The 15,973-nt window shown below is 41.0% G+C and overlaps 1 protein-coding gene across 3 annotated transcripts in view; it reads right to left on the minus strand.

Annotated features, from left to right (window-relative positions):
* si:dkey-237i9.1 (SEC14-like protein 1) overlaps positions 1-15,973 on the minus strand; it is a 51,117-nt gene that overhangs the window by 18,085 nt on the left and 17,059 nt on the right. For all 3 annotated transcript variants that reach the window (XM_037761402.1, XM_037761382.1, XM_037761393.1), the window contains 2 exons: positions 2,496-2,645; positions 1,400-1,531 (listed from right to left, as the gene is read on the minus strand). In XM_037761402.1, the coding sequence (XP_037617330.1) occupies positions 1,400-1,531; positions 2,496-2,645 (282 nt within the window). The remainder of the gene's footprint in view (positions 1-1,399; positions 1,532-2,495; positions 2,646-15,973) is intronic.

Raw genomic sequence — 15,973 nt, forward strand, 5'->3', positions numbered from 1 at the left:
GGTTCAATGAGCACCCTGAACCAACAAAAACTGAGCCTGTGGATGTCCCAAGCCAATCCTAAAGATCAGTGTCTGGGCCAGTCCGGGCATATTATTATGGATTGGCATCGGCTAAAATAAAGCTGATCAAATGAATTAATGCCATGAGTAACATGATGGCAGGCCAAAATTAAACGTGGCTGTTGTGGGTTTGTGGGATCGCTACAGCCGGTATCTGTTTATTTATGAGGTAAAAGCATCGCTCTCGAACACCACTGTACAACCATGAGCAGGCCCAGTGTTTCTTTTAGTAACAACTGCAACAGAGTGATAGGTCTTCTCTTTACCGGATCGATTCATATCAATATCAATTCAGGAGTCCCATTCTCCCAGTTAAACTTTTATTCATATCATATCAGCAATTTAAGTGTGTTAACTTTAGAGCTTTGAATCAGGGCCTTCAGTGTTTGGACCAAGAAGCTTGTGTGCCAAATTTAAAGGCTACAATGTGTTTCAATGTGTCATATGTGATGCATATTTAATCATTATTTAGGTAAACATAAGTATCTGATCGGAAAGGACGAAAGAACTCAGATCTGGGACAAAAAAACTCGATCTGGATATTTTAACAAATAATTCTATTCATTTTAATTCTGGCTACAACATCATTAAATGTGGAAAGAAGTCAAGGCTTTAATGCTTTCTGAAGGCACTGTACTGGTAGCTCCATTGCCCCTGACCTACTAAAATAATTCAGCTTTAGCCAGGTCCATTAGCTCAGTCTAATTGAGCTGTCCATCCTGGTTACTGTTAGCACAGTGTGCTAAAGCACACAATAAGAACCTCTGTGCGGCCCTGGACCTAAAATTAGCGCTACAGTTAGGTGGAGGCTAATACGAAGTACTTGACCTCATTAACTCAGAGCACATCCATTCATGAATAGGCAGGTCTGAAGTCAGAGTTAAGCGTACAGCACACAGAAGTAGGGATGGGAGAAAAGGGAAGACATGCTGGTTTCAGATCAGTACTTGAGAGCGTTCAGCCAGAATGTGAGCGGACTGAATAATTCACAGAGCGAGGTAGGCTGAGATAGCTAGCAACATGCTTGGTGCTAGTCTAAACATGGCTTTCTGTGCAGGGGAGCAGGGAAGAGATTAGTGGAGACACAAACATTAACATGGGTGTGCTGGCGGCAGCTTGACACTCGGCAGCTTAACAACAGCTTTACAGAGTGTGTGTGTGTGTGTGTGTGTGTGTGTGTGTGTGTGTGTTTGCTCATGTGTCTGTGGGAATAGATGTGAGGTTCTGAATAACTCAATGGGTTGAGCAGGTCATAAACACTGCTCTCTGTACTACAAATATACACACTTGTGTGTTATAAGTGTGCACTAAACGGAACTGGGGTGTGTATGCTACTGACCGAATAGCAGCAGGTCTCATGGATGATGACCCTGTTGGAGAAGGTCTCATTATGGGACTCGATGTGAAGTGTCCTCTCCTTTCGGTTCAGCGTATTTTTCTGGATGAAGTAGACATAGTCCACACCTGCAATCTGCAAACCACACACACACACACAACAACAACAACAACAACTCACGTTACAAGAAGCTAAACTGACATGTGACACCAAAATAAGGTTACACCTTAATTACGGCTGTCGATCGATTAAAATAATCGCAATCGATTAAGTAATCGTGATTAATCGAATGATCGTCTATAGTTAACCATGATTATTAGCAAATTAATCACACACTTTTTTATCTGTTCAAAATGTATCTTAAAGGGAGATTTATCAAGTATTTAATCCTCTTATCATCATGGGAGTGGACAAATATGCTGCTTTATGCAAATGTATGTATATATTTATTATTGTAAATCAATGAACAACACAAAACAATGACAGATATTGTCCAGAAACCCTCACAGGTACTGCATTTAACATAAAACAACATGCTCAAATCATAACATGGCAAACTGCAGCCCAACAGGCAACAACAGCTGTCAGTGTGTCAGTGTGCTGACTTGACTATGACTTTCCCCAAACTGCATGTGATTATCATAAAGTGGGCATGTCTGTAAAGGGGAGACTCGTGGGTACCCATAGAACCCATTTACATTCACTGATCTGGAGGTCAGAGGTCAAGGGATTCTGCCAGTTTTTCCTCGACAAAATTGAGCTCAAGTTTAGAGCATTATTACGCCTAGCGAGTATGACATGGTTGGTATCAATGGATTCCGTAAGGTTTTCTAGTTTTCCAGTATCTTCTCTCTAGCTTTAAAACTGCGCCCGCTACAACCTAAAAGTCGCAAGTTGCGTTAATGCATTAAAGAAATTAGTGGTGTAGAACTAATTTGCGTAATCACGGATTATCACATTATCTATGAAAGCCCTGGAAAAAATTATTTCATACTCTGAAGCAGTGATAAGATAAGATTTTGGTAAAAAACTTAAATCATAATAACCACAATGCATTGTACTTTAGAGCACATAGAGTGACATACATAGAGCAACATACCCTTTTGAGCAGGCGTGGGGCGTCAACATCCAGGGCACATCGGCGCTCAACCCTGTTGGTGGAACCGTCCTCGTTGGTCTCCTCTTCCACCACGTCACTCGCCACAAACATGGGGATAAGGTGACAGGTGGGGAACCGGCGCTCATAGGCCTGAAAAAAGGAAGGAGGAACAGAATTGTCAGCCAACACAATGGTTTGCAATCTGGGAAGATATCTTCTAGGTTTCAAGTTCCATTCTTCTGAATGAAATAGGAGGAATGGAAAAGAGGCTTCAATAAGTCTCTCTACATGCTGTGCAGAGGGCAGACAATACAAATCTGATCAAAGCATGATACAACATCTTTATTAGAATGGGGGTTATTGTATATTGTCGTCAGTGAATTAATGGAGGTATTTAAATGGGTTTTAGATTAAGCAGGAGACTACCATTTACCATCTCTTTTCTGCAGAGCATCACAGTCAAATTTAACCAGCTAACTGGCTTAGTGTTAAAACTATACACTTCCAAATTTAAGGAGTTTTTGCAGGGAGGTTTTAAAACTGCTTCCTAAACATGGTATTCTTGTGTAGGGCAGGGTTAGAGACAGTATTTGGAAAAAATCTTATTTAGAAAGGCTATGCTGGTGTTGATTTCAATAAATATGATTGAAAGGCTCAGGATAAAGTCATCTTAAAAAAGTACCACACAGCTATAAGTCTTATAATACCAGCTTATATAGAATTCATTAGAAAAAAAGTTCACGTATTCTGTAAGAATGCAAGTATTGAGCCAAGAGGGACTGAAGAATCTGAATAGGTGGGCAAAGAATAGCTCAATGCAGCAAATAAGTTAGAGGCCAAACAAAAGCTCCTTCAACCTAGCACCGTTCCAAACTTCTCACTCGAGCTAAGCCACAGCAGACAATGGCCAAGACTGAACTAAAGCACTTTTTAATTCCTTTACAAAAAAGGACTCAATACACAATAAGAGCCGCTGTGCCCAAGGCTCACACTGTGTCTCCAAATTATGTGTTCTCATTAATGCAAAACACAGACAAACTCAGCCAGCTGTTATGCAACAGGGCCTCTGCTGGCAGCATGTGCAACAACAGCACCCATTTCTTCCTTTTCTTTATCATCACCATTCCCCATCTTGGATCTGACTGGCTTGGTTGCAAAACTGGAATGTCTAAACACCAGACTAGGCTGGTAAGTCAACAGCAAACAGTGATGTTCATGATAAGGTGGGCTGGAGATGGCCAAAGTTAGTCATAACACTGAGCTGGTCTGAGACTCTTATGTCATGTTTCCTTGCTGCATAAACCAACAGGATATTACAGCTTGTGAAACTCCATCCTGAAACTTAAAGTCCCAGTGAAACGGAAGCTAGAGTTCCTTTAGACTCTGTACTGTGACATATTTCACAGTGAAACGGAATATTTAAGCGGCGGACAGTTACAGTTACAGCGTGGGCAGGAGTTTAGCGTGATACACAGGACTGTTGGCTCCACACATACACCTCTAGGCTGTCCTGATAACCATTTTTTGGGCTTCAAAGCTTCGGTGAGAAATATTCAAAGGTAGTTGAAGCTTTGGGGCACGGAGCAGCGCAGCAGGCTTACATGTTCTTCTGTCTGTCTGTCTCCATCTCCCCCGTTTTAGTGCCGCTGCCACGCTACTGTACACACACGCACCTTTACACACAACAAACAGCGATATCCGTCTGAGAATAACTAATAATAATTAATGTTGAATATAAATTATGAATAATGTTGTGGGATTATGTCTTATTTCATGGGCTATTTGGGGATTTATACTTTATTATTACATACTTGTATTAAAAAAACAACAAAGCATTTGAATACTGATTTAGAGGTCAATTACCATGGCAATGATCAACCCTACACACCTCCCTCATCTGTCATCAGATCAGGAGGAGGATGAGGGAGAAATTAAAAGGGAAATTTTGCTGATTTTCAACCAAGTCTGCGTCACTGCAGCACGGGCAGTACATGCAGACGAATGGCGCCCGGAGCCCTGCAACCTGCCGGCAAAGCACCGCCTGTCTTTTTGCATTATCCGGTGGACGTTCACTGCATGTAGGCCTACATGCAGTGAACGTCCCCTCAAGTGCAGGATGAGTCATAAAACTTTTGAAACAAGAGAAAAGACAGATTTTGATGTAAAAATACTCTGATAACTCATTTTTGGACATATGTTTGGCATATAACAAAAGATAAATGAACAATTAACACAGGGACAAGGGTTAAAACTGGGGAAATTTAATTTTCTGTAAGTCTCCTGGATATGAATAAATGCATTTATCCATGAGTGAATGAGTAAATTGGTGAATGATGGAGATTAAAGAAGGAACAGGGAAGCCAAAGACAGACAAAGGAAACTACCAAGATGTGGGGAATGTGGCAGTGCAAAAATCTACCACTTCATCAACGGGGACACAGACCAGGAACGTACAGTATGTCTGGAGATAACAGTGTCTGAAAGACGAGAGCAGGCATAGACTGTGCAAGATCAACTGAAAGAGTGAGTGCTGCTCACAAGACTTTCAGGGTCGGCTGAGTTAGTGTCAGCTGAGTCTCGCTGATAAAGGAGCTGTGTCCTATGGTGCACAGGACAACCATATGTCTTTGAGCTCCTGTGAAAAACCATGAGAGTAAGGTAAAGTTCGATATTTGAGCCAGAGCCACTTTAATCGATTGGTCTATATGCATATTACCGTCAATATAAATGTTTCATCTTTATGACTATAGATTGTATATAAAGATGGACGACATGACAGCTCCCCAAAAGTGATGCTAAAACATCTTGATCGCCCCCTGGTGGCTGGCTGCAGTATAGATCACAAGTCCCGCCCCTTCCATGTTAGCAGATGGGACATGGGTCATACTAAAAAGTCAAAGTACACATCAAATACATTTTTCCCAGAGGTGGTGTCTGTCATTTTAGGTAGTTCTTATCACGCTGATGTATGTTCAAGTGTGAATTTGTAATTAAGTGTTGTTTTAATTAGTTATTTGATGATATAAAAAGGGGGGAGATGTCATGATTGATGGCTGTGGATTGTGTAGTAGTTGTGGAGCCGGAGGGTATTGTACGAGAGAGGAAATGTAACTTTAACTTTTCATAACTGAGTCTGTGTAATAGAACACGCTAGCAAGTAGCAGCCGTGCTCGGCTTGTGCAGGTGTGTGGGAGGGACCTCGACCTCAATACCGCGGTCCAATTAGGTTTTAGATTATTGCAGAAAATCACCTCTGAGGCAAACAAATGTTTGTGATACTGACACATTTTGTTCAGCAAAACAATCTTCACAAATGAACACCACTTTTATGATTTTTGAAGTGTGAATGCAATCGCCAGAAGTAATAATCTAACATTAGGCTATAAACGCACTACACCACGGTCGCATAAGCGTGAGTATAAACAACGAGGCTGTAAAGGAGGAGGAGTCGGCGTGATGATGTTTGGTAGTCTCATTTAGCCACTTGTTAGCAACGGCCTTTTTTAAGACACATCAAGGCTCCAAAATTCATTAGTGGGGTATTTATTGATGTATTATGTATTATGTATGCATTATGTCGTAGAACAAAATGTTAAACTCTTTTAAGCTTGTGTTACCCACAGACCTTATTTCAGACATCTAACTAAAAACCCATTAAAAGAAAACGTTGACTTCCAGACAAGGGAACTGGAAGTGCTAAAATGCTCACTCATTTATGGGTTTTAGGATTCTATACAGTATATGTTTATGACTAGTTCAAACTAAATCGCCTTGTTCGGAGCATTTCCACACAATGAAATAAACATGGGTAGGTTCAGTATGTTGATCAGCAGCAGCAGCTGCTGTTTTGTGTGTGAGTAGGCGGTCAGTAGGGTTCAGCAGCTCCTGGCATACCACTGCCAGGGCTACAGGGCTACAGAGCCACTCAGCTGCCCACTGTCCACTGACTGAGTGAATGCTGAGCTCTGTTTTTCAGCCCTGATGCTCTGGAACACTGGGTGCAGGCTTTGTACTGCCGTCAGCACAACAGCGCTGACTGTAAACATCAGTTTCACCCATTAAAAACAATCATACGTCAACAACAATTCAACCACAAATGCCATGCGCAGTCAAAACAATAGGCTTACATACTGTACAGAAACATAGGGTTTACTTTACATGAAACAGTAAACCACTAAGAGGAACAAAACAACTCCATCAGAGCCTTGTCCTGCTTGATGAAAAAGAACAGAAAAAACTGAACAGCCCAACTTTTAGCTGCCCCTTGTGCACTGAAAACTGTTCTAGTGTTGAAAACAGGAAACAGGAAGGCCATGATACCAGCTTATTCCTCCAAAAGGGAATGTAAGGGCATGCTGCTCGGCTACACTGTTGTTTTTTTCAAAAATACACAGAGACCCAATCCGGTCACATCTGATCATCTGACTGACTTTTGTACAATACAATGTGACACTAATAATGACAGTGAACTGCCATAATTGAAAAGTTATACCTAATAACAGGGCTCTCAAAGTTAACACGATAACGCGTTATCGCAAATTTGTTTTAACGCCAATAATTTCTTTAAAAGCTAGAGTGAAAATACTAGTATCATATGAAACTAGAAAACCGAAGGAATCTATTGGTACCAACCATGTCATACTAGCTTATCTTGAAGGAGTATAAATAACGCTCCAAACTTAAGCTACATTTTGGAGAGGAAAAACTGTCATGGCCATTTTCAAAGGGGTCCCTTGACCTCTGACCTCCAGATCAGTGAATGACTTCACAATGGCTTCTATGGGTACCCACGAGTCTTCCCTTTACAGACATGCCCACTTTATGATAATCACATGCAGTTTGGGGCAAGTCATAGTCAAGTCAACACACTGACACACTGACAGCTGTTGTTGTCTGTTGGGCTGCAGTTTGCCATGTTATGATTTGAGCATATTGTTTTATGCTAAATGTAGTACCTGTGAGGGTTTCTGGACATCTGTCATTGTTTTGTGTTGTTAATTGATTTCCACTAATATATACAAACATTTGTATAAAGCAGCATATTTGTCCACTCCCATGTTGATAAGAGTATTAAATACTTAACAAATCTCCCATTAAGGTACATTTTGAAAAGATAAAAAATGTGTAATTAATTTGCAATTAATTGTGATTAAATATCACAATCACAACCATCATGCGATTAATACGTACTACCTACTAACAAACGTGCACTACACCGTCCTACAAATTTTGTCAAATCAATCTCTGAATCAAACCACCACTGAGTGTCAGGTAGTGTCTCAAATTCTTTTCTTGGCCCTTTGACTTTTTGTCGGTATTTACATAAGAACTTGTTTTGGTTAATAAACCTTGACAAGACTACAGTTGATCCAGGATGTCAACTCACCTCTAACAGGATCTAGTCCACATTCTATAAAAAACAACGCTTTATAAAACCCTCCTTAAGGCACGCGTCATGTTGGGATGTGCTCTGGGGCATGACTCACAATACACTACTTAATGCGAGTAAAATAACCCCACACAGTCAATATTCAGGTAATTTGAGGTAATTACATAAGTCTATATTGACTTACAATTTAATGTTGGCAAACAGTGTGTAACCCTTAAAGAGTATTCCATTCAGATGTCTTTTAATTGTTTTCTCGTCTCCCCCACTATCACAGAGAGAAATGGTGCTGACAACTTGAGGGATGGGACACAGTCCTAGAACTAGGGCTGCTAGATTATGGCAAAAATCATAATCATGATTATTTTGGCCAATATTGAGAAGGTACAACGAGCACCAAGTCCACAACATGCATGTAGTCAGAGATGTCCTGAAGTCAAATATATCAGTCATTGTCAGCATTATTTATTACATTTCTTCCAGCAACCCAAAAATCAAAGAACAAAGACATTTCTCTCACAGATTAGTGGTATTTTCTTTTTGATTTATATGGGACATGTAATGTTTTACACTTCTGGTGAGTATAATCCAATCAATCTTATTCCTATATATGTATTTTGTATATACAATTCCCTTTGTTAACAGCTTATTTTGAAAACCGGACGCAGTCACACGTGTATACTTCCGCTAACTTCACCAAGTCCGTCTTTAGCTCTCCGTTCAGCTCCCTTCTCTTTATACTGTACATCCATGGTCAGCTCCATCGGGGCCGTTTTGAATGCAGAGAACAGAAATGTCAGTATATGGGTGCTCTACGGTTGTAGCGTCAGCCCATTTGACCACAAAGATGCAAGTGACGGCTGACTCGACCGCATGTTACTGCAATACACTAGCAATTCCTTGACAGAGTTAGCATGCAGCTTTAACCGTGATGTCTAGCTCTACTTTTCCTGCAATGTGTGAAACCCAAAGTGTTTCCATCCTTTACTGGATGTGTAGTGTTTACCTCTTTGGATTTAAAATGCGAGGGTGCAGGTTTTAACCACGTGGACCCTCCGCCATTTTCTACTTTCTCGTTTCAGCTCGCTGCGGCTTGTTTTGGTTGTTGACGGATACGGAACGGATATGACGTCACGTTACTCAGACTACAACAATAAAAGTGGTAACTTCCTTCTACCTCCACATAGATTCAAATGAAGCAAATCTATTGATTCTGGCGTTAAAAAAAAAGATTTCAAACCCTGACATTTTTTTTTTTTAAAAATCACGATACCCTACCTTCACCCCCGGCCTTTCAAAGCATTGATGACACATCAACACAAACAGACATGGTAAACAAACTCCACCACAGTAAATAGTTGTACTTTGCCTCAACTCTTTCCTGCAAGGCTTTAGCACACTGAGACAGTGAAAAAATATCCAAGTTTCCAGGCTAGCTAAAACTGGGCATGTGTAAGAAAGACTGCAAGGACATCGCCCTCTAGTCTCCATAGTGATAGGATAGGTTCGGACAAAACCACATCTGGCCAAGCCACCATGAGTAAATGGTTCCTGGAATTTCGCTGGTGATGTTATGTGCTTTCCTTTGCATGAGAGAAAATATAAAAACAATACACGGTTACTTAATCCCTTCCTGCTTACACAGAAAACATTCTTCCTTTGGACAGGAGACAATGTGGATAATGGCATGAGTATGGAAAACAAGACTATTTTGCTCAGGAACGGAGATTCAGGAAATCCAGGAGTTCCGAGGGGATACATGATACATTTTAAGACTCCAAAGGGCTGCATGGTCCATGTATACGTGCATAACATACTACCAGGCAAGACAACAAGAGTGCTGGCAGGCCGCCCAGACATTATCTGGCTTGAACTTAAGGCATTAAAAAAAACAAACTTAAATATAGCTGCAAGCACGATCCAAACAAATACAGGAAAAGAGCTCACTAGGACATACCAAGTATTGTTTTAAACCAAAATGTTAAGTTTGCAGCAATCACAACTTGACATTTAGCAAGCCACGTACAGCTGAAAAGACAAGTCAAATAACTGATTAGTTTTCTCTGAGAGTGAATTAATCTAAAACTATATTGATATTCAATTTATTGTATAAAACGTTTTTTTGTTTTTTTAAATATACAAAACATTTTCTAGTTCCAGCCTCTCAAATGTGTGGATTTGCTGCTTTCCTCTGTTTTACATCACTGTACAGTGAATATCTTTGGGATTGGCAGTTTTGGTCTCCTTGGGCTCTGGGAAACTGCAATGGGCATTTTTCATTATTTTCTGATAGACCAACCAATTAATCAAGAAAATAATTGTCAGATTATTTGACAGTGAAAATAATAGTTAGTTGCAGACTTAAAATCTTCATCACATTGATAATCATTTAAAACTCAATCTTGCCGTAAAACATACAGTCATACTTATTGGTTCGTAACATTATCTACCGAGATCCTGTACACCCAGATATCAAGTATGGCATAGGGCTGTCAATCGATTCAAATATCTAATCGTGATTAATTGCATGATCGTCCACGACTAAGTGCATCTGTTCAAAATGTACCTTTGGAGATTTATCAAGTATTTAACACTCTTATCAATATGGGAACGGGCAAATATGCTTGCTTTATGCAAACGCATGCATATATTTTAGGTATGTTACTAATTAACCGTTTAACCGTTAACCGACATTAAGAATTTTATCCGATAAACGCTATCGGTTAAACAGTTAAAAGAAATGTTAATAACTCAAAAGCTGAGCAAAACTCAGAGGAGCGGCTCGTCACATAAAGGAGAAAAGCTGGTCCACCTTAACAGCCCACCTTAAGAGAGTCTGAGTCAGCGTTGCAGATACAGGAAGTTGACTCCGGTCTTGTGCTCACTTGAGCGGAGGAGTTGCAGCATCTAAGCATTTATTCACCGACAAATAAATTGTGCACACACTGCTACACCTACATTCACAGCTAGAATACCACCGACAACCCCACACTAACCGCCAACACACACAGACTGTCGGAAACTTGCTAAAGTTACGCCGCGCTGAAAGAGCGAATGTGTGTGACAACGGTGGCACAAAACCGACAGCAGAGCTGCAGCTGCTAACGTAGCACAAAACACACATTTTGTCGGACAATCGCCAAAGTTACGTCGGGCGACAGTATCGTTACACTGGCAGACACACAGCTGACAACCTGCTAAACTAAATGATGCAGTGGTGGTGGCGGACTTTTACTGGGAAAGTGGCTGCATGTGTACACACGGCATCGTGGCTGCTACAGTAACGCTCCCGGACAGGTGAACTGGGGACTCAGTTTTCTGTGGTGTTCATACACTGCAGCTGGTGCACCGCTGCATGAGACGCACTAATCTTGTCGGTTACCGGTTAATAATCAATTAACGAGGGTTGGGTCCAAAATTAGCATCCCTAATATATTTATTATTGTAAATCAATGAACAACACAAAACAATGATAAATATTGTCCAGAAACCCTCAGAGGTACTGCATTTAGCATAAAACAATATGCTCAAATCATAACATGGCAAACTGCAGCCCAACAGGCAGCAACAGCTGTCAGTGTGTCAGTGTGCTGACTTGACTATGACTTGCCCCAAACTGCATGTGAATATCATAAAGTGGGCATGTCTGTAAAGGGGAGAGTCGTGGGTACCAAAGGGACCCCTTTGAAAATGGTAATGCCATTTTTTCCTCGCCAAATGTAGCGTCCTTCCTAACAAGCTAGTATGACATGGTGGCCAATGGATTCCTTATGTGTTCTAGTTTCATATGATACCAGTATCTTCACTCTAGCTTTTAAACTGAGCCCACTACAACCTCCAAAAGATCGATTGTGTTGATGCGTTGAAGAAATTAGTGGCGCTAAAACGAATTTGCGTGTACACGTTATCGCATTAACTTTGACAGCCCACGTACGGCGAAATCTCAGACAAACAACTTTATATCATCGCACAGTCTGTATTGTTATATTGCTCACCCCTAATGTCGACACAATTTAAGAAAGCCAGGCCACAAGCTTCAGTTATTTTAATAACGTTCACACCAAACAACAAAAATGTCCAGGTATGAGTTTGCACTAGGTGTGTCAGTAGTTTACCTGGTTTTGCTTTTATGGGTTGAGAACCTCTAGGATCAAGTAGCAGTATCACTCTATTCATCAACTACAGTGTGTGAAACTGGTTCTGGTAACAATAGTGCAGGCATATCAGATAAAGGAACTGACAATTATGGCAAAGAAGAAGTGCAAGATGTACGACAGTTAGATGTACTCATAACTCTGCATTTATGGTATACATTAAGCATTATGTGACTGCACATTGTCGTGACAGATGACATGACTGTGGTTAGAGGAGGGAGGTGGTGTGAGTCCACTAATGTATTGCAATACAGTTACCACAAAATATTTGCACTGGATTGGATGAAAAGTAAGAAACACCCTACCCCAAAGGCAAAGCTGTTGTAACCTAACAACAGCTCTGATGCAATGTACAGCTGTTCACAAGAACTAGAGGGAGCAGCAAGTTGCAGAAGACATGAATTGACTTGATGGTAAATGTTCTGGTATATCAAGTTTTATACAGCCTTCCAATGAACTCAGTTACACAACCAAAAACAAAGTGCCACAAACATACAGTGCTTCTCTTGTAGCTGCCAGAATAAAGAAGGCTTAAAAAACATTTAGTTCCACTTTTTGGGAGTGTGTTGCATCATTGATTAGACCATTGTCTTATATAGTCAATCCTGAAAGTGAGGTGAGGGCCAGTCTGCTATGGGTAAAACGAAATCCTTGGCCTGTAGGTCTCCTGGGACCAAAAAAGAATGGCGAACACTTCCGACTTCCTCGGTAGCAGTGTCACATCTCTGGAGCTTATGAAAACGGCTGTGTAGTAGAGACAACAGCCGCCCAAATGTCTGCCTCCGCTATTTTTATCAGCTGGCTTTTTTGGTGTCTGGGAAAATGGGAACATTTTGGTCGGGGCACTTTTAAGATTAAGATATTTGATGAGGACAGCTTAAAGATGATGTCACAACATACTACCAAACAAAACACAGGAAGGATGAGACGTAGCAGACCATCTGGCTGCATTTCCTAAGTATTCAGAGGAAATTCACAAGGGGAAGCATGACTAACAGAGCTGTATAAGAAACACTTGACATGTTCTGTTCATAGGTCCAATCATTTTAATCATTTTGAATAAAGAACAAAACTATGCCTTTTGTTGGTGTTGGGACAAACAAACGATTCAGGATGACTTACACCTTTAGTCTCAGTAATAAACTAGATAGCAGCATACCACAAAGGCCTTTTTGGACCAAACAGTTCTGAGAACTCTCTCAAAGGAACTGCCCACTGGGGAGCTCCTCAGGAACTACATACCTTCAATGGCCTTTTTTTCTGTTCGCATTCACACCACTAATAGTGGGTGTGCTTTAGGGATGCACCAATCCAACTTTTTCAGTCCCGATAGCGATACCAGTCTTTATTAATAATCTGTATGCCTCACTGTGTGGAAGTGACTGGGATCATTCTTGTAAGGTAACATCAGGCTTAACTTAAACATTGTTTTCCTAACTTTGTAAAAAAAAAATTTAACAAATAAATATATAGATATAAATTCAGTGAATTGTCATTTATTCAAATAATAAATTGTACACCAGCAACTTCAACAACAACAATCTTCAAAATGAATAGTAATTAAAATTCAGGCGTAAACCTTTTTAATGCAGCAACATATTGGTCAAACCGTAAACAGGAATGACAATTCTAGTATATGATGTACAGTATGTAGTATATAAACATAGAATTGAATTCAATAGATTGGCCCCACTGTCACCAATACGTGATCCAGCTATTTGAGTCAGTATCAGCCCAATATCCGATCCGGTATTGGTGCATCTCTAGTGTGCTTTTCTGCTACTGGGTTAGCCTTTGAGCTACTGCGGCAGCGGCTTTCACTTGTTGTGTGTGCTCATGGACGAGTTAACTTCTGGACTTCACTGTAGGTCCATTTGTCCATGTTTTCTTTCATTTTTTTTTCGTTACAAGCTGTTGTCTGTGTTTTGTGTTTGTTGTTTACACGGCTAACATGTTTTTAAAAATGGCGGTTGCCGGTGCTGCATTGGCTAATGTGTTCGACCAATCACCATACACTTACACCACTTATGGTTCCTATAGTGCTGGTAGGGAACCAACTCTGAATTTGGAGCTAAAAAAGTCCCTCAAGCAGCGTTCTAAGAACTACGATCGTTCCTAATTCTTGCAATGCAGACACAGTAAAAAGGGAGGTTCTTAGAACTATGAGAAAGTTCCTCCGAAAACGCCCCTTATGTCAGCAAGTGCTTCCTAAAACACTCAAATTTGCTTTGTAACACTTCAGTATCTTACAGTGTCACATGCTTGCAGTCACACTGATAAATGATGCCCACTGTCAGACAACCAACAACAGGCTACATTATCTGGAGTGCTGCCACAGGCTTTCTGTGAAGCTGCTCTCTGGTGTTTCCTCTTAAAAGACTCAATACATTTTGTGCAACAAATACACACCAACCTTGACGTCAGATACAAACAGGCCTGGCTTTCAGTGAGTGCTGCCGGCAGGGGTGTGACGTCATTTAGCCAATGTTTGGTGTCAAAAATCATTACGAGTTTCCACCCACCACCTCAGGTTACCCTGGGCCTTGACCTATTGGGATCGTCATCACAAGGGTTGAGATTCAAACAGCATTAATAAAAGCACTGTTCCCTGCACTGTAGCCCAGGCTCATTTGGGGGGTTTTGGGTATTGTTCGCCATTTGCATGCATGCCAATGATTAATCGGACTGACCTGGGTCATGTTCGATGTTGCTCGGAAAGAGGGTGTTAGGATGCTGTCTGGTGGACAATTGGGGTCACAAGAATATTGAGAGACTAGTAGGCCTACAGATTAGTGAGCCAGCGAATGACAGATAATGTCACGTTCATTCATGGGACAAGTTGTCACAGAAACACAGACCGCTATGAAAATAATGGTCCTGACGCAAAAGGCCTTGCTGGCATCTGTTTACATAATTTGAGGTGAATAGGCTATAGGTGAGTAGGTATAAAGAAACCGCATGTAGAGAGGAAGATTCCTCCAGGTTCATTTCAGAGAGCTGAAGCTATACACCTCTAAACTAGGTCATCGGACAAGGATGGGGGGGAGAGCAGGAGGAAAGTTACGAGCAGGCAGCTTGAAAATTCTGGGTTCTTTTCTACTGGTTCAAATACACAGGGAACTGTCGAAAAGTTATATACAGGCTATACTGGTTTATCAGGGTACTAGTGATGATCAAGAAGAAAAGTAGGGTCTCATCCTTGGTTGAATAGTGAAAACCAGGAAGAGAGAAATCTTTCCTACAAGTTCTGTGATCTGGGTTTCTATTTCCTTTCCTGACATTTCACTTACTTGATTACTACAGTTTCGGTAGAAAAGTCTGGTAATCGATCCTTAAAACCAAACCAATGCAATGACGCAATTTAAGTGTTTTTTATTTTTTTATTTATACACTTTGCTCAGTAGAGTTAGGTGGATTTCCGGTTTTGCCAGTCTGGTCTGGTGTACAAGCTAACACCAGTTTGATTTTATGCCAACCGGTGGAACCGGCATTTGTCATTATGACACGTTCTGGCAAATTAAAAAGTAGCCGTCATCAGCAACAGGTGCCGATGTTTTTTTTGGGTTGACGAGACAAGACGGGGCTTCCGTCAGCCAGTGTTTTGCAAGCCAGCGGCCCATAACGTTAGCAAGTGTGCAATAGAGAGAGAGACAGAGAGGGAGAGCGTGCGACTGACGGCGAGTATGAATCAGCAGTAACGTTATCTGAACGTATAGCAGGGTACAGTGCACAGTTTAGACTGTCAGTGAACACAATACAACTCCTCAAACCCCAAGCCAAGTGCCCGTGTCATGCTTGCCACCAGCTTAGTAAAGTGAAGGGATAGTCCCGAAACTAGCGACAGCTTCGGCCCAGGCTCACTTAAGGTGGACTTTAGGGAAACGCATTTTTAATGCTTTTAAAGGGTTATTTAAACAACTAAACTGAGACAAGCCATT

This window comes from Sebastes umbrosus, chromosome 3 (genome assembly GCF_015220745.1).
Source record: "Sebastes umbrosus isolate fSebUmb1 chromosome 3, fSebUmb1.pri, whole genome shotgun sequence".
Classification (NCBI taxonomy): domain Eukaryota; kingdom Metazoa; phylum Chordata; class Actinopteri; order Perciformes; family Sebastidae; genus Sebastes; species Sebastes umbrosus.